The 23,335-nt window shown below is 34.4% G+C and overlaps 1 protein-coding gene across 11 annotated transcripts in view; it reads right to left on the bottom strand.

The window, feature by feature from the left end:
• The window catches only part of EHBP1 (EH domain binding protein 1), a 372,579-nt gene that overhangs the window by 87,253 nt on the left and 261,991 nt on the right, over positions 1-23,335 (bottom strand). For all 11 annotated transcript variants that reach the window (XM_047852777.1, XM_047852775.1, XM_047852780.1 and 8 more), the window contains 4 exons: positions 16,162-16,340; positions 15,051-15,099; positions 10,116-11,018; positions 1,571-1,714 (listed from right to left, as the gene is read on the bottom strand). In XM_047852777.1, the coding sequence (XP_047708733.1) occupies positions 1,571-1,714; positions 10,116-11,018; positions 15,051-15,099; positions 16,162-16,340 (1,275 nt within the window). The remainder of the gene's footprint in view (positions 1-1,570; positions 1,715-10,115; positions 11,019-15,050; positions 15,100-16,161; positions 16,341-23,335) is intronic.

Here is a 23,335-nt window from a genome sequence, read left to right as displayed (position 1 = left end):
TTTGGAAGCAATCAAGATGTCCTTCAGTAGGTGAAGGGATAAACTGTGGTACATCCGGACAATGAGATATTACTCAGCACTAAAAAAGAAATGGTCTTTCTAGCCATGAAAAACACGGAAAAACCTTAAATGCATTATACTAGGTAAATGAAGCCAATCAGAAAACGCTATACACTGCATGATTCCAACTATGACATTCTGCAAAAGGCAAAATTTCGGGGACAGTAAAATTATCAGGTTTCCAGGGGTTGGCAGTGTTGGAAGGGATAAGTAGGTGTAACAGAATATTCTTATGGCAATGAAAATACTCTATGATACCATAATGATGGATACATGTCATTATACATTTGTCCAAATTCATAGAATGTAGAATACAAGAGAGAATCATAATGTAAAGTATGGACTTTGGGTGATTATGATGTAGGTTTGGTTCATCAGTTCAGTGTAGGTTTATCAGTTCTAACAAATGTATCACTCTGGTGTGGGATGTTGTTAAGAGGAGAGGATATGCATGTGTAGATGCAGAATGTATATGGGAAATCTCTGTACCTTCCCCAAAATTCTGCTGTGAACCTAAAACTGCTCTAAAAAAATAAAATCTTAATTAAAAAAAAAAAAGAACATGTAATTTTGTGTATGTGAGTTTGATGGTAAGGGAGGCTATCATAGTTTTCAGATTCATGAAGACATTCCTGTCCCCTTAAATTTAAGGGCTTCTATTACTATATATTCATTATCACTTGTGAAGCACTACACAAAAACATGTATAAAAATGTGATTTAATATAGGCATGGCACTATATGATAGAAAAGAGCACTGATTCTGTAGTCTGAAAACGCTCAAGTTCAAATCCTGGATTCATCATTTACTAACTCTGTTAACTGGTACAAATTACCTTACCTATGACCCCAGTTTTCTTATGCGGAAAGTAGTTTGAACATCTACTTCATGGGGTTAAGTAAAATACAAAAAAATACTTACATTATAATAATGATGCCTGCTCTTCAATAAATGGAAGGCATCATTAGTATATTCTAATGTTTCCAAAAAAAAGTAACTTCCATAGATAAAATCCAATCTTAAACAAAGTACAATTAAATTACACAGTGTAAATTAAGAAAAAATAGGTCATTCATTTATGTAGAAATTATATCCCCAAATCTCACTTTTTCTCATAGCTAACACTGCTGTGTAGGAGAAATTACAACATGTTCTTCCAAGTATGAATTTATCAGTTCAGTAAATGTACCAAGTACCCTCCATATACAAAGTCTGGAAAAATGATTTAGCAAGAACAATCTGATGGTTTCCAGAGGGGAGGTGGTGGCAGGGATGGGTGAAATAGGTGATGGGGATTAAGGAGTGTGTGTGTCATGATCAACACCAAGTGATGTATGGAATTGTTGAATTACTCTATTGTACACCTGAGCTAATATAATACTGTATATTAACTAACTGGAATTAAAATAAAAATCTAAAAAATGACTTAGCAAAAAATATAAATAAATTACTCCCTTCACCCCCATGATTGCAATTAACAATTTATGACTTTTTAACCAATGTTCCTCACATCACTTAGCTGCCTGTTGCAGAGTGGTGTGGCTGCGTTGGTATTCTGCTTATTTCCTGCCTTTAAAGCTGCATCTCTTCTTGCTTGCTCAAGCAGAACTCTTGCTCTTTCTTTAAGTTCTTCTTGTCTGGATAACATTCGATGCTTAAAAGCAAAAATACAGAATTAGAAGCTCAAAAAAGAAAAAAGAAAAAGAAAACCCACCACATAATCTATATTTGTAAACTAATCAATGGTTATATTATCTGTCAAAATAATAGAGATCAGAAATAAGATCGTAATTTTACAAGATTGCTTACAGAAAATATTAATTTTAGCTAGAAACTGTAGAAAGCCTTGACATTTAGGAAATATATCTTCTTTTTTGTTTAAAGTTTATTTGTTGAGAGAGAGAGAGAGAGAGAGAGAGAGAGAGACAGTGCACGTGAGCAGGGGAGGGGCACAGAGAGGTAGAGAAAGAGCATCTCAAGCACTGACAGTGCGGAGCCCGAGGGAGGAACGAACTACCGAATTCAGAGATCATGACCTGAGCCAAAGTTGGACACTTAACCAACTGAGCCACCCAGGTGCCCCTGGAAATATAACTTTACTGCCTAAAACTGGATTATGTTTAATTACGTTTTTATTAGAACATATTCCCATAAAGCATAAGGTCCATATGTATATTATATACATTCTTCATATTTGTTAATCATAGTATAATCTGGCAGACATTTTAAAAAAATTATATTTCTTACACTTATAGGACTGATAAAAGGTGTCTTCCAAATTTGTATGTTTAAAGATATTAAGTATCTGTGACAATAATCCTTTAAATTCTTGACAATTAACATTTACAGAAAATTCAAAACTATCATATTATGTTTTTTAAAAAAAAGTAAAACTGGTTTTCTCCAGTGCTCACTTTCCTTACAATAAGACAATTAACCATATCAGAATTGGAAGAATGTTTTCCTGGATTAATTTGTAATCTTACAATATATTTATGGGTAACAACAGGTAACGACCACCAAAGGAAATCGGTCCTTAAATGAGGACATTAATTCAAAGCACAAATATCCATGTTTGTAGTTCAAACTCCTTTTTCTCCCCAAAAGTAGTCAACATCTGGCTTAAAAATTTTTTTTTGTAATGTTTATTTATGTTTGAGAGAGACAGACAGAGTGTGAGTGTGGGAGGGACAGAGAAAGAGGGAGACACAGAATCCGAAGCAGGCTCCAGGCTCTGAGTTGTCAGCAAAGAGCCTGATGCAGAGCTCGAACTCATGAACTGCAAGATCACGACCTGAGATGAAGTCAAACGCTTAACCGACTGAGCCACCCAGGGGCCCCAAGCAACTTCTGACTTTAGATTACTATTGGTCTGATATTTAATTTCTTTTACTTCCCTTTCATTGCATAGTTTTTGTTCAATCATAAGTAGCATTTATGGTCAAGGAAAAGGTAATAAACAGTAAACATATTTATTTGTTATAGTGTGAAACTTTAAAAAAAATATTAAATCATTTTTTGGTCTCTGAGATATTTATGTTTTAATATAACATTTTTAAGCACTTTTCTGTAAACTTAAGGAAAGATTTTTTTTTAAGTATCCAGTTCAGTGGTTTTTACTATATTCACAAGGTTGTGAACCATCAACACTATCTAATTCCAGAACATTTTCATCACCCAAGGTTTTAAGAGGATTAAACAAAAATTCTTCACCTAATATATATAATTGAAATGTATAAGTGATAATGATAGATTTTTTGTCATGTTGATAGGACATAATAGAATAGAACTGGTCATTGCAGTTGAACTGGTTACAAATCAACACTTTCTAAAAACAGACAAGATTAATTAAATAAACACTGAATCTGCAATCAAGACATGAGTTTGTTAATCCTTCTTCCACTAATAATAAGCAATGTAACATTGAACAGGTCACTTAAAAGCTATGCTGTATTCCATTACATGATATTTAAGAACCCTCAAGTCAGGAAGACCTTGGTTCAAACACTAGATATGTCACTTAATTGTGGATATAAAAGTTACTCAATCTCTCTAAGCCTCAGTTTCCTCACTTATAAAATGAGGATGAAAACAGACAACGTCTCACAAGGATATTATAAAGATTAAGTGAAACAGAGTAATGTACAGAGCACTAGATAAATGTTAACTATTATTATATATTTAAAAAGCTCTCAACTGCCTCTTAGTTGTTTTTTTTTTTAATTTTTCTAAATGTTTTTATTTATTTTTTAGACAGAGACAGAGCATGAGCAGGGGAGGGGCAGAGAGAAAGGGAGACACAGAATCTGAAGCAGGCTCCAGGCTCTAAGCTGTCAGCACAGAGCCTGATGCGGGGCTCGAACTCACAGACTGTGAGATCATGATGTGAGCTGAAGTCGGACGCTTAAGCAACTGAGCCACCCAGGCCTCCCTTGCCTCTTAGTTTTTTAATGTTTATTTTTGAGAAGTGGGGGAGGGACAGAGAGAGAGGAGAGAGAGAATTCAAAACAGGCTCTGCATTGTCAGCACAGAGCCAGATGCAGGACTTGAACTCACAAACCATGAGGTCATGACCTAAGCCAAAGTTGGTGAAATGTCGAACTTCAGGTCAGGTCATGATCTTGCGGTTCATGATTTTGAGCCCCACGTCGGGCTCTGTGCTGACAGCTCAGAGCCCAGAGCCTGCTTCAGATTTAAGAGGAGATCATCTTTAAAATCCCAACAGCTCTAAAACTGGTGATTAGAATACATCATCTTTAAGATCCTATATTGGCTCTAAATTCTGTGAGTATACAGACCTTTAGGGATTCCAGTTAACTACACAGAAAGCGAAAGACTGCTTTGGTTTCAAGACCATACAGAAACAAACTTTTTCTGATTATAAATGTAATTCATATTTCTTAGAAAAATTTTAGAAAGTACATAAAAGTAAAAATAAAAATAATCAGAGGCATCATATTCCCTGATTTCAAACTATATCACAAAGCTATAGTAATCACAACAGTATGGTATTGGCCAAAAAAAAAAAAAAAAAAAAAAAGACACACAGATCAATAAAAAAAAATAGAGACCACAGAAATAAACCCAAGTATATAGGGTCAATTAATTTATGACAAAGGAGCCAAAAATATACTGGGAAAAGACAGTCCAATAAATCATGTGGAGAGAACTGGACAGCCACATGCAACAGAATGAAACTGGATGCCTATCTTACACTACTCACAAAAATTAATTCAAAATGGATTAAAGACTTGATAAGATCCAAAACCATAAAACTAGAAGAAAACACAGGTGGCCAACTCCTTGACAATGGTCTTAGTGATGATTTTTTTTTTTGCATTTGGTAACAAAAGCAAAGGCAACAAAGGCAAAAATAAACAAATGTGACTACATCAAACTAAAAGTTTCTGCACAGTTAAGGAAACCATCCACAAAATGAAAAGGCAATGTACTAAATGGGAGAAAATATCTGCAAATCATGTATCTGAGAGGGGGTTAACAATCCAAAATATATAAAGAACTCATATAACTCAATAGCAATGCAATTAAAAAATGGACAGAAGACTTGAATAGACATATTTTTGGGAAGCCAAAAAAGACATACAAATGGTCACAGATACATGAAAAGATGCATGCACATCACTAATTATCAAAGAAATGCAAATTAAAACCACAATGAGATATTACCTCACAACTGTTAGAATGGCTATTATCAAAAGATAAGGAATAATAAGTGTTGGTGAGGATGTGGAGAAGACAGAACCCTTATGCACGGTTGGTAGGGATATAAATTGGTGTAGCCACTGTGGAAAACGGGATGGAGATTCTTCAAAAAATTAGAAATAGAACTACCTTATGATCTGGAAATTCCACTTCTGGGTGTTTATTCAAATAAAATAAAAACACTAACTCGAAAACACATATGCATCCCTATGTTCAACGCAGCATTATTTATATTAGCCAAGATACAGAAACAACCTAAGTGCTCACTGATGGATGAGTAGATAAGGAAATTGTTCACACACACACACACACACACACACACACACACACACTCAGTGGCATATTATGCAGCCATAAAAAATAACAAAACCTTACTACTTGTGACAATATGCATGGATCCTGAGGGCATTATGCTAAGTGAAATAAGTCAGCAGACAAAGACAAATACAATATTATCTTACTAGTATGTGGAATCTGAAAACAAAACAAAGCCTCCAAAACCCAAAACACCAAGCTCACAGATATAGAGACCAATTGGTAGTTGCCCGAGGCTGGGCATAGAATGTGGACAAAATAGGTGAAGGGGGTCAAAAGGTACAAAATTCCAGTTATAAAATAAATAGGTCATGGGGATATAACGTATGGCATGGTGACTATAGTTAGTAATACTGTATTGCATATATGAAAGTTTTTAAGGGAGTAGATCTTAAATGTTCTTGTCACAAGAAAAAAAATTTTTTGTAACTACATATGGTAATGGATATTAACTAGGCTTATTGTGGTGATCATTTCACAATGTATACAAACATCAAACAATTGTACACCTGAAACTAATGTAATATTATATGACAGCTATATCTCAATAAAAAACTAATTTAAAAAATCAGGGCAACTGGGTGGCTCAGTTGGTTAAGTGTCTGACTTTGGCTCAGGTCATGATCTCACAGTTCTTGAGTTCGAACCCTGTATTAGGCTCTTTGCTATCAGCGCAGAGCCCACTTCAGGTCCTCTGTCTCTCTCTCTGTCCCTCCCCTGCTCGTGCACATGTTCTCGCTCTCCCTCTCTCTCAAAAATAAATTTTAAAAAATAATAAAATAAAAAATAAAGTAGGTGCCGGGGTGACTCAGTTGGTTAACTGTCAACTCTTGATTTTGGCTCATATCATGATCTTATAGTCATGAGATTGAGCCCTGTGCCTAGCATGGAGCCAACTTAAGATTCTCTCTCTCCTTCTCCCTCTGCCCCTCCCTCACTCGCATTCTCTCTCTCTCAAAAATAAAATAAAATAAAATAAAACAAAACAAAACAAAACAAAACAAAATAAAATAAAATAGAATAAAGATAATTAGCAATCCTGGCACCCAAAGATAATCACTACAGAATCATACTTTTTTAACTTAACATTCCATTGTGAGCATATTCTCATGTAAATATTTTAAAAAATATTTGTAAACACAATTTAAAACTGTTTACCTAGCATTCTAATAATACAGATGCATCATACTTTATTTAACTCGTCTTAAAGTATTTAGGTTGTTTGTAATTTTTCACTATCAAGAACAATGTTTTTATACACATCTTTTTTTAAAATTTTTTTTTCAACATTTATTTATTTTTTGGGACAGAGAGAGACAGAGCATGAACGGGGGAGGGGCAGAGAGAGAGGGAGACACAGAATCGGAAACAGGCTCCAGGCTCTGAGCCATCAGCCCAGAGCCCGACACGGGGCTCGAACTCACGGACCGCAAGATCGTGACCTGGCTGAAGTTGGACACTTAACCGACTGCGCCACCCAGGCGCCCCTATACACATCTTTATAAATTCTTATACACAGTTCTGATTAATCTATGGAAAATAAGTGCTGCACGTAGAATCTAATGAGATAAACATTTTTAAGGAACTTGATGTATGTTGCTAAACTGTACTTCAGTAAGGTTGACTGCTTTACATCTGGCTGATTATCTTTACTGCTATTGTGGTCAAATATGAAGAGATATTATGAGTATCTAGTTTAGCATAGACTTTAGAGTCAGAAAAGGTTGGTTTTGAATTCAAATTTTAACACTTATTAAATGATCTTAGGCAACTCTGTAAACTCCATTTTCCCCACATATTAAGTAGAATTTAACCACTTACCTCATGGGTTATAAAGTTTGAGAGATATGTATAAGGTATATAAAGGTCAAGCACTCAAATGAGCAACATTATGACTTTAAGTCTGTATAGCCAAATTGATCAGATTTTCTCTAATCTAATGCCATTAGGTACTAGATGTACTATTATTTTATGAACTACTAAGAAAGAACAAACATTGTCAAACTCTAACACACTATCTATTATAAGTAACATATTGATTTCAGAGAAAATGTAAAAAAGATGCTTATCTTAGGATTGATGAAATATAGTATGTAAAAAACCCCAGATTTTTAAGAAATTTGCCCAATTTCAAAACCCTGTTAAAATAGCACAATTTTAAAAACCTATGAAATATTAGCAATCATATTACAATTTTTTTTGTGTGTCAGGCAGTACGTCTGATAAAAAAAACAAAAACAAAAAACACCTTTAACTTTACCCTAAACAAAATTCTGACCATTTAACCAATGGTCAGTTGATAAACAAATATATATGGGGTCATAAATAGATGTTGCCTCCATCATCCTGTGGATTTATTGTACATCATTTAAACCTTCTGAACAGCATCACAGCACGATAGAGTTTAAGAGCTAAAAGGGCTCTTAGAGATTACTTCATTTAATATATGTGGAAAATATGATTGAAAGAATTTAAATGGCTAGTTTACATGTCACACTGGTAATTATTAGCAGAGCCAAGATGAGAACCTAGGTGTACAGGTTCCAAGTCCAGAGTGTTTTTAATTTTAAACATTAATTAATTTCTAGGTTTAATTAATACATTTACCTTAAAAATCTGGGTTATAAGAAAATTCTGTATTGGGTAATACTTAGAACTTAGGTTACTAAATTCTGCAGTTATTAACCACTAGATGTTTACTGATTATCTGCTATGTAGGGACACTCTGATGTCTTGAAAGCCTTTTTGTCCTAAAAGTTAAAGTACTTAGAATTTATGATTTGTAATTTTTGATTAGGAGAACAGGGGCTTGCTTTGTTACCTACTATCATTTCTTTGATTCAAAGATGTGCATTTTTCCTTAACATCTCTGATAACTTAAAATTGATGGCATCTTATAATCTTTGTTAGCCAGATGGTAGTCAGGACAGCCATCAATGCCTACACACACATGTGCTTGATATTTTGGGTGGCATGACTGCAATTCCTTGATGTTTCAGTTAACAAATACTTAAATAGTATCTGAAAAATGGAATATAATTCCAGGTTATTGTCCAAAAATCTTATTTTGGGGACTTCTCATAAGGTCAAGAAAGTGCAATTATCAATCAGTATTACTGAGAAGAAAACCCCAGAGAAAACTGTAGAGGACTGCTGTATTCAAAAGTTTCAAACTTTGGTTTTAGAATTACTTTCATGCGCTCAAAAATTATTGAGGATCTCAAAAAGCTTTCATTTATGTGTTATATTTATTTATATGTAGCATTTAAATTAAAACTGAGAAATGTTAAAAATATTTATATATTAATTTAGAAATAACTGTAATGAACCCATTAGATGTTAACACATTGTAACAAAAAACAATACTTAAAAAAAAATAAGCGGGAATGGCATTATTTTAGTTTTTAGAAATCTCTTTAATATCCGGCTTGATAGCAGGCAGCTGGATTCTCATACCTACTTTTGTATTCAATCTTTTGAGATATTGCAAATCACTTAGCCTCCAGAAAACGTCACTGTACACTTGTGAGAAAGCGAAAGTGAAAAAGGTAAATGTTCTATTATTATTAGGAAAAGAGTTTCAACTTTGGGGGCTCTCTGAAAGAGGGTAGAAGAATTCCAGGGTCCCCAGATCATACTTAGAGAAGCACCACTATAACATTATGCTTTTGATGGCACAGAGGATAATACTGTGTGGCAAAATAGGAACACCAAAAACTCCAAATCAAAAAGTGATTCACAAGAGTTGGATTTAAATTCTAATTCTAAGTCAGTTATATCTTAACCAATTTATTTTGCTTAAATTCTTTTTTATGTATACATAAGAGGGTTATATGATGAAAAAAAATCCATGCTTGAATAAGTTTAAAAGAATTCATTCAATAGGTATAAAATAAAAATTCTATGCGATAAGAAAACCATTTATCATGTTTTTCTGGCAATGTTTTCCTTTCCTTTTGGTACATAAAATAATGGTACATCTTATAATTGATGGTGCCAGAGATTCAATTAAATACAGTACATATTGTAAGGTCAAATCTGCATCATATTCCCCTCATGGGGAGAAATTCGGATGTTACTGGAATTTTTAACCACAAGTAACAGTGGGACTGAAGATATCAATTACAATGCAACTAAAATATCTGAAGAAAATACTTTAAATGGGAAATATTTAACTTAGCATTACATATTTTCAGAATGATATTCCTAATAAATGGAATAGTGAAATATCTTTGACTTATTCTTATAGTGAAATGTTCTGTTTTTATAGATAAATAATATTTTGATTTGAAAAGGTAATATTCTTTATCCTTCAATCTTCAAATTTGGATTTATTTCTAGGCTTAAAATATTATATCATAAACTTTAAATGAAGTTCAGGTATATTTTAGGTTTTTATATAATGGGAAATTACCTCTACCTTTACTCAGTTGTAGTATTTTAAAGTGGTCTGTAAATACAAAAAAATAGAATAATTATTTACTAAATATAGGTAATCATCATTCTAACTCACTTACCTGGACTGTTTTTGTGGAATGATCTGCATGATTGAAAGTGGTTCTATCAGCATCTGGATCAGACTCTGTCTGCCTTAGGGAAGTACGTTTTTTCTTTGTAAGGTCTGCATCTCTGTTGTATGAGTATCCAAGTTTGGAAGTGGGAGATAAACTTGGTTTTTTGATAGGTGATTCAGGATCCAATCTGCATTCTAAGGGTCTGGAATTCTCTAATTTTTCCTTCTCCAAGTTATTACTGATGTCTAGAGCCTGAAGCTTTTGTTCCTCTGTCTCCTCACAAATAAAGGGTGGAGACACATCCTTCTTCTTATCACTAACGTATAAGTCACTTAATTCTAAGGTCTCTGCTTTCAGGAGTCTCTTCTTGCCTAACAAAACTTGTGCGTGGATTGAATCTGTATTGTAACATATTCCAGGGTCATCGGATCCTGAAGTCCTTCCAGAGCTCTGCTGGGACTTTTGGGGTTCTGTGTCACTTTTAGTCCTGCGACAGTAAGGGGAGGATGTGCTTGGACTAAGATGATCGTCAGGAGTCTGATGTTCACTTTCTGACTCTCCAACCCCACTATCATTTACAAATACAGAGTCATCTTGCGACAAGAAGTCTACTGCTCCGCTGGTAGGCTGCTGTATTTCAGGCTCCCGTTTCAGATCACTAAGTTCTGCATAGAATTTTTCCTGATCAACAGAACTATTTGTATCTGTTTCATAGTTTCCAACTTTATATGTGCTTTTACTGCTGTTCTCCTCTATCTGGACAACATTCAGTTCTTGGCCACTGAAATGTGCCCTGATTTGATAAAGATAAGTCATAACAGTCAGTTTGTCAGGAATTGCTAATAAAACCATATCAGAAGGTTCCAACAACCGGGAAATTCCTATGCTGGCAAATCCATCATATGCCTTTAAAGAAAGGAAAAACAAAGATATATTGAATAGTTCAAACAATCCACTCATTTTAAAAACAGCGAAAGAACAGATATTAACTAGATATACTGTGGTGATCATTTTACAATATATTGAATCATTATGTTATGCACCTGTAACTAATATAATGTTATATGTCAATTATGCTTTAATAATAAAGTTGTAAAAATAAAGCTTTGTTACCATAAGAAAAAGCAAATTTTTAAAGAATTTTGTTGTTGTTGTTGTTGTTGGAGGGTATATTACATTAGTAACATTAGTGCTACATGAAATAACAAAATTTCATGCGCAAAATTTGTAAAGGTGGGATAGATGCAAGAAAAAAGAAGTTTCTTAATTAATAACAATTGAAATGTTCCCCAATAAATGAGGATTTATTTAAAAATGAGAATTAAAACAAAAAAAACCCTTAGAATAATTTTTTATAAGGAACTAAGGTATAAAGAAATAATAATCAATCTGGAGCTTTATCATTCCCATCAATCTCTCTTTACCATGATCACGTAAATGCAGTGATTCGTGAAGAAAAAGTAGAGCTAGATATCCCCAAAGAAGGAAATCCTAGATTACCTGGTATAAAATACAAGTAAGTACTATTTAAGCCTAAGAACATAGTAACACTTTTAAATGCCCAATTAGGACTGATTTTCATAATGAGAAGAGTGATTGCATTTTCACTTCATCCATTTTGGAAAGAATGAAATGTTTTGAGTAGTACAACCTAGTTGAGAATGTGAGGTTGCATTGTATTATTTTTGTTAGCCTTTAAAATGACTGTGGCACATCAGGTTTTTCTAGTTTTGAAGAATCAAAGCTGTTTCTCAATTTACAATTAATTATTACTATCCTGAACTAACCCTTGAAAACAGCACTGTGTTGCTAGGAAGTATTAAAAATATGCCTAAAGGTTCAGATATACTCTTGGAAAAAGTAAGGACCCTCTAGTTGCACTCTCACTTTGGAATATAAAATGTCTAGTCTTTGTAACAACCTAGATGGAGGATCATAACTCAAAGTTTTTCTTAAAATAAAGGTTAGGAAATTATGTAACAATTTAGAAGGAATTAGTCTTTTGCACTTACATGTTAAAGAGCATTTCTACCTTTGAATTTAATCCTCATCTCAAAGTCTTCCTGGAGTTTAATAAATGTTGTGGAATAAGTAAGAAAGAAAATGAAAAACAAATTGCAATATTAAAACCTCTTCAATTTTCACAGCACTGTGTTTCATATTATAGGTACCTCAAAATATTTACTCAAGAGAATGGCTCAGTTGGTGTGCATGTTTAGGCCTGTTTGTTATTTTACATGTTTTAGGAAAATTAAAGTCATTTTCCTCCTCATGTGTCTTGACAACTTGATTGACAGACATCAATTGCAGACCATCACGAAAAGCACCACAGGCAGTATTCTAAACATTTCCCAATTATCTAAAACACTGACATACTGGTTAAGATCATATGTCACAGGTAAATACCTTTTTTATTCAGTACTTTTTACAGACCTGGGAAAATGATTAGCTTCCTTGTGGGGAATCTCCTGCTGGTGTTTTGCTTTATGTAGCAATTCACTTTATGCACACTAACTGCACTAAAAAAACCATTTAAAAACAAACTGGGTTTCTTGTAAGCGAGGTCAAGACTTTATAAAGGAATCTTCCCCTAGGTTAACCTCTTTTGCTGTGATCAATCACCTGTCTTTTCAGCTGTTTATGTGAGGACGGAAAAAAAAGAGGTCTTTCAAAGAAAATGGCCGTATTCATTCCTAGATGTTATTTAATTGGTAAGGAGAAGTCATTGCCAGTTATGTTATGCATCTGCATGGAACTTAAGACACATGCATTGTTTCTTAGGCTGCTTTAAGTCCAATCAAGGGCAGATGAGGTTATCGGGAAGAATTGTGTGAAGCCGGAAATAAATCTACAGGTAGCAGCTGATACTCAATGTAGATACCAGGTAGGAAGTTGCAAAGTGATGAAAAGCAAAGATTGTATGACAATTATTTATTCAATTGTGCAATGAATAGGACCATCTAAATTAAAATCCTTTCAAAAAGCCATGATTATCTACCCTAGAAGATCTAATTGAGAAAAAACGTAATAGGATATTCTTCTCTATGTAGTAATATGTAAACCCAAGGTATGCTCATCATTATTAAGTTCCTGAAAAAATAATGTAAAGAAGTGTGACCTAAACCTTAAGGCAAATCTCCATACTCTTAAAAATACATAGCCAGGTAAAATCAACAATGTTTCCTTTTCAAAATTTCAAACATTAATTTAAAAGCTTCACTTTACAAAAATAATAATGTTCTATTTTATGCTTTTATCTGCATTTAAATTAGCTTAGTATTTTATTCAAATGCAAAAAAATGCAGGCATAGAACTATCATACAAGCTCTCCAAAATTATACAAGAAATAATTCACAAGAATGACTTACTCTGTAGCATACCTACCACAGATGTGATTTCTATAAGGAAAAACACACTGATATTTTAAGATTACCTTTTTTGGTGGCATATTTCAATTAAAAAACCTAACAGTTTTAAAATGTATTTCTCTAGGGCCATCCTCAGGCATTTGTAAAGGTTTTTTTAATGACAATACAAATTTTTGGGTTTAGAGGGCAATAAAAGTAAAAAATTGTTGAATTAAATTCTCATCTGTTAACTGAATTTCTATCAAGATTCCATTTATGGACTTTTTAACACTCATTGGTGGTTTTAATTATTTAATTTAAAGTAGACTGAAAACTTTAGACCAGAGGTTATTAATCACTTTGTCCTATGAATCCTTTTGGCAATACACCCTTTTCAGAATAATGCTGTATGTTTATAAAATACATAGGATTACAGAAGAAACCAGCTATATGAAAAATAAAACCATAAAAATATTAGTAAGACTGAATTTGAGAAACAGCAATACGTATACTTCTGGTGAATGTATTAACAACTGTAATTATGAAGAAGTGATGAGCTTAAAAGACATGTGAAGGTATTACAACTGCAACTGCAAGGTGATACCAAAATATCTGAGATTCTTAAGGTGATAAAGTCTTAGGCATGGCTAATGCTAAAGTGGTGTGTTGCCAAAATTCATAATGAAAAGAAATGCTAAATTTCACTTAAAGAATTAAGAAAATAAAATACATTTTCCCCCTAGTCATGTTCAAGAACCCCCTGAATTCTGTCCATAGCTCCCACATTAAGAACTCCTATTCTAAGACAACAATGTATTTCATTAACTTTTCAGCTGAAGAATTCAATTCAGTATAAAAAACAATGAGTACCTACTGTGTGTTGAGTTAGTGCTTCCCTCCTTTCTCATGTTACAGTGCACATACATGTTATAATATTGTACTGTGCACTGGGGTAAATAGTTAAGTTAGCCTGCAACCACAGTCAGCTAGCCCAGCAGCCTCTGGGCAACTCAGCCCCACATAGCTACCCTGACGGCCAAAAGAATCAATATCCCCCTGCACAGTAATTAGGAAGCTCTGCCCTCAGTATGCTAATTAATTATGTGGAAAAACTATACAGTTTACCAGAAAGTGAAAAAAAACAAAAATAAAAACCAAAACCCAATGTTCTTATCTTTTTGCTTCTAGGAACATATGCTTGCTTTCTTGCATACCTGCCCTCATTCCTTCCCAACATATTTTTCTAAACTCATAATCATTTATGGTACAAGAGCTTTGGGTGCACTTTTTAAAAGCTAAATCTCGAATAAAAACAGTATGCTTTAACAAATATTTAACAGTGAATGAAGTCCATACATATATTAAAATTTGATGCCAGTCTGGCACTTGTGATCTTTAAAGGCCATGACAACCTAGGGTAAGACAACCTAGAGTAAACTATGCATCCTAATTTGCACTGCAAGAAGCAGACTATCTTCTTTCTGTGAGCTGCAGTTATGACCTTATGACACAACCTCACTTTTCCTAAATCAATAAAAGCTGCAGAAGAGCCAAACTGGAAACTATGTATTTTTTCCTTGGCAATTCTTACCTTTTTGTTGTTCTCTTTAATATCTTGAGGATTCAGAGACTTGTAGTCACTGGGGGAGAAAAAGGCACCGTAGGTACATACAGTATTTGATAAAAACAGCTGCTTAAAAAAAAACTTGAATCTAAAAATTTGACATTCAATAATACCAAAGAGTAACTAGCAATTTCACAGCAGTTCAATCAACAAAACTAATAGTGTGGAAAAGTAAGTAAATAAATGAATGAATGAATGAATATAGTGATTACATGTTTCATTGCCTGAAGCTTTCCATCTAAAAGAGAAGTTAAGGCAGGGCACCAGAGACCCGTCTTGACAACCAAATTTACCATGAGGTAATCCCTTGTTGTCAATGTACAAAGAGCTATGGGCTAATATGTCTCATCTCATTTTAACAGTAACACAATTTTCATAATAATTAAAAAAAATTTTTTTTAATGTTTATTTATTTTAGAGACAGAGAGACAAAGCACAAGTGGGGAGGGACAGAGAGAGCCGGAGACAGAATCTGAAGCAGGCTTCAGGCTCTGAGCTGTCAGCACAGAGCCCGATGTGGGGCTCAAACCCATGAACCATGAGATCATGACCTGAGCCGAAGTCGGACACTCAACTGACTGAGCCACCCAGGTGCCCCTCATAATAATTTAAAGTCAATTATTTGTATGAGATTAAGAAGAAAAAACTTTTTTTTTTTTTTTTTTTTTTAAGAGAAGATAGGTTTTAGGCATCAAGAAGGGAGAACTTTTCTTTTTGGCACCCATTTCTTTTCTCAAAAAGCAAAAGGTGTGAGTAATAAGGAAAACAAAGTCAACTGTTTCAGGACATGCGTTAATGAAATTATTTATGTTTGGGGTGCCTGGGTGGCTGAGTCGGTTAAGCATCCAACTCTTGATTTCAGCTCAGGTCATGATCTCACGGTTCGTGAGTCTGGGCCCCACATTGGGTTCTGCACTGACATTGCGGAGTCTGCTTGGGCTTCTCCCTCTCCCTCTCTGTGCACATGGGCACACACAAAAATAAATAAATAAACTTAAAAAAAGAGAAGTTATTTAGGTTTTTAAAGAAACTATTATTTACAAAACAATTTACAGGGAATGGAAAATGTTCTACTTACATTAAATCTGGTCTAAAGTGGTGTAATATTGCACAAAAAGATAAACCGTTTCTCCATGATGTAGTAAAATTGGTGATTTTCACTCCCCGGTAGTTTTTTGTAACTTCTTTACACCATACAAGCAATGACTGACTAGCATTTGGCTTTCGCCCCAAAACAGGACTTGGTATAGGACTTGGCTAGAAAAAAAGAAAAAGAGAAAAACATTAAAATAATTTAATGAAAGATGACAATTAACATTAATTGACCTAAGTAGATCATTTAAACCCTTTGATGTCAGTTTAGGTCCTTCAAAAATGTCAATTCAAGACAAATGAAACCTCCAAGAAGGAGACATGAATCTTAAGTTATTATCTTCAGTTTTAGCCTATGGCATTTGCCTGACAAGGATGTAGATATGCAAGATTTTAAACTCATACATAAGAACAAGCCAAGAGCTACACTGATGGAAACATTATATTGAAGTATTTAAATACTTAAGTCTGAATATCTGTGTAACTCTTATACCCTAAAAAATTTTCCTCAAATACAATCATGGATAAATATAGTTCCTTTTTGACTAGATTAAAAATAATGTATTTTGAAATCTAACTGTAGCACAAATTGTTAGCAGTGGAAAGACCAAGATCCTATTAAGTTTTTTTTTAATACAGTAATCATATTTTTGATAGCACAATGGTAATCATACTCAAACATATTTCTTATATAAATTTTATGATGGCAAAACAGATTTAGAGTTATTAGCAATAGTCAGGTATTGGTAGCAACAGCACACAACAGTGTGTAATTTGGATTTGCTCAAAATATCTTCTAATTATCACTGATATTTACTTTTGTAGGTCAGTTAGGGGTGTGTGTGTGTGTGTGTGTGTGTGTGTGTGGCTAAATCTTAAGCATATACTTGGTTTTTCCCTTGTTTATATATTTAAAACAATGATGACAAAAAAAAAAACTACATAAGATTTTTATCCTAAACTTTTATTATTCTTAAAACCATGTCACTTTCTTTTACTGAATAACAACCACATTTTGTGATAGTAATTGTAAGGCTGGTACAATTGAAAACCATAAGGAAAACTACAATAGGCTTCTGGACTTTAAATTTTGCTATCAGTTAAGAGTGCTGATGATAAACATAAAATAGGGCCCTCTAAAATAAGGTGAAAGGAGGATTATTATTTACCCCTAATATCACTTAAGTTTAACATGCAAACCATTCTCGCTACAAAGCTTACTTAAGAAAGACCAATGATGCCCCCACTTGACAAAAGCATGTTAGTGCCAAAAAATTAAAATCATCAACTCCAAATTAAGATTATACATTCACTGCTCCTGTGAAAAGACTAAGAAACACCAAGGATGTAATTTCTTATTTTTATTATATTTTTATTAACTGCTATATTAACAAATTCTTATATAAAGCAACCTTACAAAGGGCTGTTCATTAAGTAGTCACCTATACAAAGTAAATATGGAAAAATACACAAGCCAAAAAATTCAATAAATTTAGGTTCAATTCTACTTATTATGAAGAAGTAGGTAAAAATGGAATTCCTAATGTAATAACGTATTTACTTTAGAACAAATAATAGTTCTTTTAATAACGTCAATTTGACATGTATAAAAATGAATATTAAATATCTTTTTATCTAATGGTGACTTTGCACTGTGATTTTCAAATAGTTCTAGTCACTTAACCTGGAAATAGAGTGGAGAATGGTCCATGGATGAGGTAGGGGGATCAATGAACTGGGTACAAACACATTTTTTTCTTAGATTTCCTATTATTTAAAGGATCGTCTTTATTAAAATGTTTTTCTGTATCAAATTATACTACTAAGACACTGATTCAATTACAGCTTGAGTAATAGGTACATGGGCCAGATAATCTGCAAATGTCATTGCAATGGTTCATTCCAATCATCATTAGCACGTAGACAGGTAATGTACAAAAGTCATTATCATTATGTTACAACCCAGAGTGGCTTTCTGTAAGAATTAGGGAAAACACACAATGTCATTATGATTATAAATATATCCTTGTTTCTAAGAAGGCTCAATATGAAAAAGCTAGAAGAACTAAGCTAAACTTTGGATTTACCCTAACACAACAAAACCCTTGAATTAAACGTATCTTACAGATGCTTGCTGCACTGCCAAGAAAAAGAAGTCATATGTAATTGAAGAAACTTTGATGAAATTACAAGCCCTATAACTGGTCATATTGGCTGCAGAGAAATAAAACTGAAGTAGAAGCACTGTACAATAAATCATCCACTTTAGAATGGCTGATCTTTCATCTAATATTTTGCAGAGGGTCACAAATAAATAAGCAGTTAAATAATTTCAAATCTTTCAGGATATGAATGAATGTCATTTCTTGTTTCTTGCTATAGCTGGCTCCTGATGTGGCAGGTTAATTTATTTCTCTGTCTCTGTTTCCTCATCTACAAAATGGGGATTGTAATGGTACCTAGTGTACATAGTGTCATTATAGTAAGAGGACTGCCTCTCCCTCCTCCCACCCATTATTGCTCATTACCACTCTCTCCCTTGATTATTCTGAACCGTATCAACCTCTTTTCTGTTCCTTGGATATCCAAGACATGGTCCACCTTTGCATCTTTGTACAGATTGTTCCATTTGCCTGGATGTTCTCCTGTCAGATATCTGCATGATTAACTCCAATGCAACCATTTTCATTATGCCTGTTATGACAACCCTATTTAATAATGCAACCCATCTCCATCATTCAACCTCAACCCCACACTCCTGACTACCTTACCTTGCTCTGTTTTTTCGATAGTACTTACCATCCTATGGTCCATATACTTTATTTTGGTTATTACCAAAATATGCTTATTGGTCATGCTTACTGCTTATTACTTTGTCCATTCTCACTAAATATAAGGTCTGTGAAGACAGGGGTCTATGTTTGTTTCACTAACTTATCCTAAGAGTCAGCAGGCACTCAATAAATGCTGCTAAATAAACAGATGCAGGCAAAACACTTGGCAAAATGTATGGCACATAGAAACAACTCCATAAATGTTAATTACAACTATTATTACTACTACCAATACATTATCAGCACTTGAATTCCTATTTTTGAGGGTCTTTTGGAAACTTAAAAGGCCATGAATTCTTCAAGATTAGTGAAAAATATTTTTGCAAACAAAGCTTTAGCTGGGAGATAATCTTGATACTTTATGTACAAAATGGAGCACTTGGAATTCTTGGCAATGTATCTACTTTTATGAGTTTGGTGAAAAAAGCAGCTCTGAGTGACTTTAATTTAATGCTTTCCAAAGAAAGGAAAACACCAAAATCTGGCCATTAATGGTAGAACCAAACTATCAGATGCTGGAACAATTCTTTTTAAAAGTTCTTTATTTATGCAGTGACCAGATGTATGAGAAGACATCTTTATTTAACATACTGGGAAAGTAAACCACAGATATTACAGTTATATTTGTTATGTACAAGAGAGGAGATTTCTAAAAGCCATTCTTATAACTTTATGATCAGATTAATCAGAATCTGACTGATTTTGAAGAACTGATCTGCTTCATTAGGTGATCCTTCCATTTCTCTCTAAATCAAGCTACTATATGGATGCAATGGTACCAATCTCAGCTTAACTAAGAACTACAAATAGATGCCAATCATCATGATTATAGAGCCAATTTGAAGACATTACTGTGGAGAGGAAATAAGACTTGAAACCGTTGTTTCACTTAATAGTTCTGTGTTCTAGTATAGATAATTTTAATGCATTGTTTCTGTTAACATAGCATTTTGCATATTAAAGATAATAAGGCCACCTAGTTACTCTTGCTATCAATGGCAAGAGGATTGCTTTCAGAAAACCTAGTCAAATAACTTGTTACAAAATTTCCTAAATTTTAATAGCTGTAAGAAATTTCAATTCCATTTTTTCTGCTCTACCCCTCTCACCATAGTTGCTTTCTCTTTGCTCTTTCCTCTTCTTCCACTGATACAAGCACATATATATTCCTCTAGGTATTGCTCTAAATAGTTTTTTCTCTTTCCACACTTTGAGCTGATTCACTCCCAGGATTTCAACTATCACTTCCATGCAGATGATTCCCAAATATACATTTATAGTTCAAACTATCTCAAGTTGACATTTCCAGCTGGCCGTCCTTCCTGCCATATAAAATTCAAACTCAATATGTTCAAACCCATAATTATAATCTTTCCTTACAACCTGCTTCGTTTTCATTATGTTTACAAATGATACTGCTATTGTCCCAATTATCTAGACTTTTAATCTCAGAATCAGCTTTGACCTCTTCCTTCTCCTATCATCCCTTATTAATATAAGTTAATTCATGGGAAATTTTGATCCTATTGCTATAACCTATCTTCTTTTGTCTAGCTATTGCAAAATCTTGCTAATAGGTCTTCTGTCTTTCAAAATTCCCCTTTATCTGATTCATTGTCATAGCAACAAACTTCTTAAAGCACAGGTCAAAGTATCTAATGACTGTTAAACACACAAAATGACATCAAAATACTTTTGAGAAGTGAATCCCAAATCTCTTTCAATGTATCTACTCTCCAGGATGATTAACTATTCTCTAGAATCACTATGCTCTCCTCCCTAGTCCCAGCTCCCCTACTTCCTGTCTTTGATCACACAGATTGTCACCTCACTTGGGAGTATCTTCTGTCTCAAGTACAACTGCTACAATTCCACTTTACCTTCAAGATTATTGCACAAAAGGGGCACCAGGGTGGCTCAGTCAGTTAAGTGTCTGACTCTTAATTTTGGCTCAGGTCATGATCTCCCAGTTCGTGAGTTCAAGCACCACGTCAGGCTCTGTGCTGACAGTGTGGAGCCTGCTTGGGATTCTCTCTCTCCCTCTTTCTCTGCCCCTCCCTGGCTTGTGCTTTCCCTCTCTCTCAAAATAAATAAATAAACTTTAAAAATATGTTTTTTTTTTAAAAAGAGATTATTGCATGTGAAATCTCTCCAACTCCAGTCAGTAGGAATTTTCAATATTCCTTTGACTCTCATATAGAATTTTTCTTACAATATGTTATTTCTTCCCTCTACAAAAAGACTTAATTTTTCATTAATCCATACAGTATATTCTGAGCATTTACTATGTCCCACAGGCAATGTTAAAACCTTTACATGGATTAGCTCACTTAATCTTCACAACTCCTTTAAGTGCTATTATTCCCAATTTCAGTTGAGGAAACTTAAGTCACACAGCTAAAAAGTAAAGGAGTTAGGATCTATACCAAGGTGTTCCCACTCCAGAGCCTGTGCTCTTATCCAACATGCATTTCACATTTCAAGATAATGCAGCTTTAGGACCTCAGCAGAAACTGTAAGTTTCTTGAGACTAGTAGTTGCCTTAGTTTACTTCTTACCTTTTTCAGAGCTTAGTGACTGACTGTCCAGTGTATATTAAGTTAATTGATTCTAAAAAGGCAATTGATCCAAAAATTTTAAGCTTTAGGAGTACTTAGTTGATAAAACCCTTTGTCCATTCTTTGGATTTTATTTACTTATTTAAAAAAAAATTTTTTTATGTTGGGGCGCCTGGGTGGCTCACTTGGTTAAGCATCCGACTTCGGCTCAGGTCATGATCTCGCGGTTTGTGGGTTCGAGCCCCACATCCGGCTTGGTGCTGACAGCTCAGAGCCTGTTTCAGATTCTGTGTCTCCCTCGCTCTCTGCCCCTCCCCCACTTGCACTCTGTCTCCATCTCAAAAATTAAAAAACATTAAAAAAATTAAAAAAAAATTATGTTTGCTTATTTTTGAGAGAGAGAGAGAGAGAGAGAGAGAGAGCGAGCACGAGCGAGGGAGAGGCAGAGAGAGAAGGAGACACAGAATCCGAAGCAGGCTCTAGGCTCTGAGCTGTCTGCACAGAGCCTGATGCTGGGCTGGAACCCACAGACCGTGAGATCATGACTTAAGCTGAAGTAGGACACTCAACCAACTGAGCCACCCAGGCGCCCGCCCCTCTTTGGATTTTAGAGTATTGGTTAGAAGTAGAACTAGAAGTAGAACTAGAAGTAGAACTGTCAGTCCACAGCAGTGAAATATATACGACTATTGCTAAAATTGTAGGACATTTTTGTCTCCCTATTGCTGATTCTGGGAGTCTTCCCCCAATTATTACAAATTTTCAAAAACAATTGAGGAAACTATGGATAAACCTTACAATTTGGGGAGCACAAAACAAAAGCAGTGGTGAGAACAATAACACTTGTATTTGCACCGTTAATTCTTCTTCAAAGTGTTTAATTTAAATAACTTCATTTTATTCTCATAGAGAAACTAAGGTATTATTTTACTCCTAGACAATCTGAAAGATTATGCTGTAATTAAATTAATATTGGGAGGAACTTGTGCTTATATTAAAGGACTACCATCTGAACACAATTTTTGGTTGCTGGTTTTTATTTTTTTTTAGTTTATTTATTTTTGACAGTGTGAGCATGAGCTGGGGAGGGGCAGAGAGAGAGGGAGACACAGAATCTGAAGCAGGCTCCAGGCTCCAAGCTGTCAGCACAGACCCTGATGCGGGGCTCGAACTCACAAACTATGAGATCATGACCTGGGCCAAAGTCGGACGCCCAACTGACTGAGCCACCCAGGTGCCCCAACTGTTTTTTTTTTTTTTAAGTTTATTTATTTATTTTTGAGAGAGAGAGCAAGAGTGTGAGTGGGGGAAGGGCAGAGAGAGAGGGAGACAGAGAATCTCAAGTAGGCTCTTGAGTTGTCAACCAAGAGCTTGACGTGGGCCTCAAACTCAAGAATGGTGAAATCATGACCTGAGTTGAAATCAAGAATTGGACCCTTAACCAACTGAGCCACCCAGCCGACCCTGAACACAATTTTTAAAAAGCTGAACAAAATGTTAGAAAACATTCTAAGATACATCAAATAACTATCCTCAAATCAAGATCTTGGACAGACTAGGTAACTGGAGAGTGAGCAAAGCTCTTACAGCTGCTTTTGTAATGGTTGCTCTGGAAGAGTGAACTGAGGGGCAGAGCTGCACTTTTGGTAGACTCCCAAATAGCAATACGCACCCCTCAACCCTCAAAAGTAGAAAAGATAAAATAGAATGGGAACAAAAAATAGCGAAATTGGAAATATGCATACAATACAAAGGATCAACAAAGCCA

This window comes from Prionailurus viverrinus, chromosome A3 (assembly GCF_022837055.1).
Source record: "Prionailurus viverrinus isolate Anna chromosome A3, UM_Priviv_1.0, whole genome shotgun sequence".
NCBI classification, from domain to species: Eukaryota; Metazoa; Chordata; class Mammalia; order Carnivora; family Felidae; genus Prionailurus; species Prionailurus viverrinus.
The sequence above is the reverse complement of the archived record's forward strand: the minus strand, read 5'-3'. Positions and strand labels throughout refer to the sequence as shown.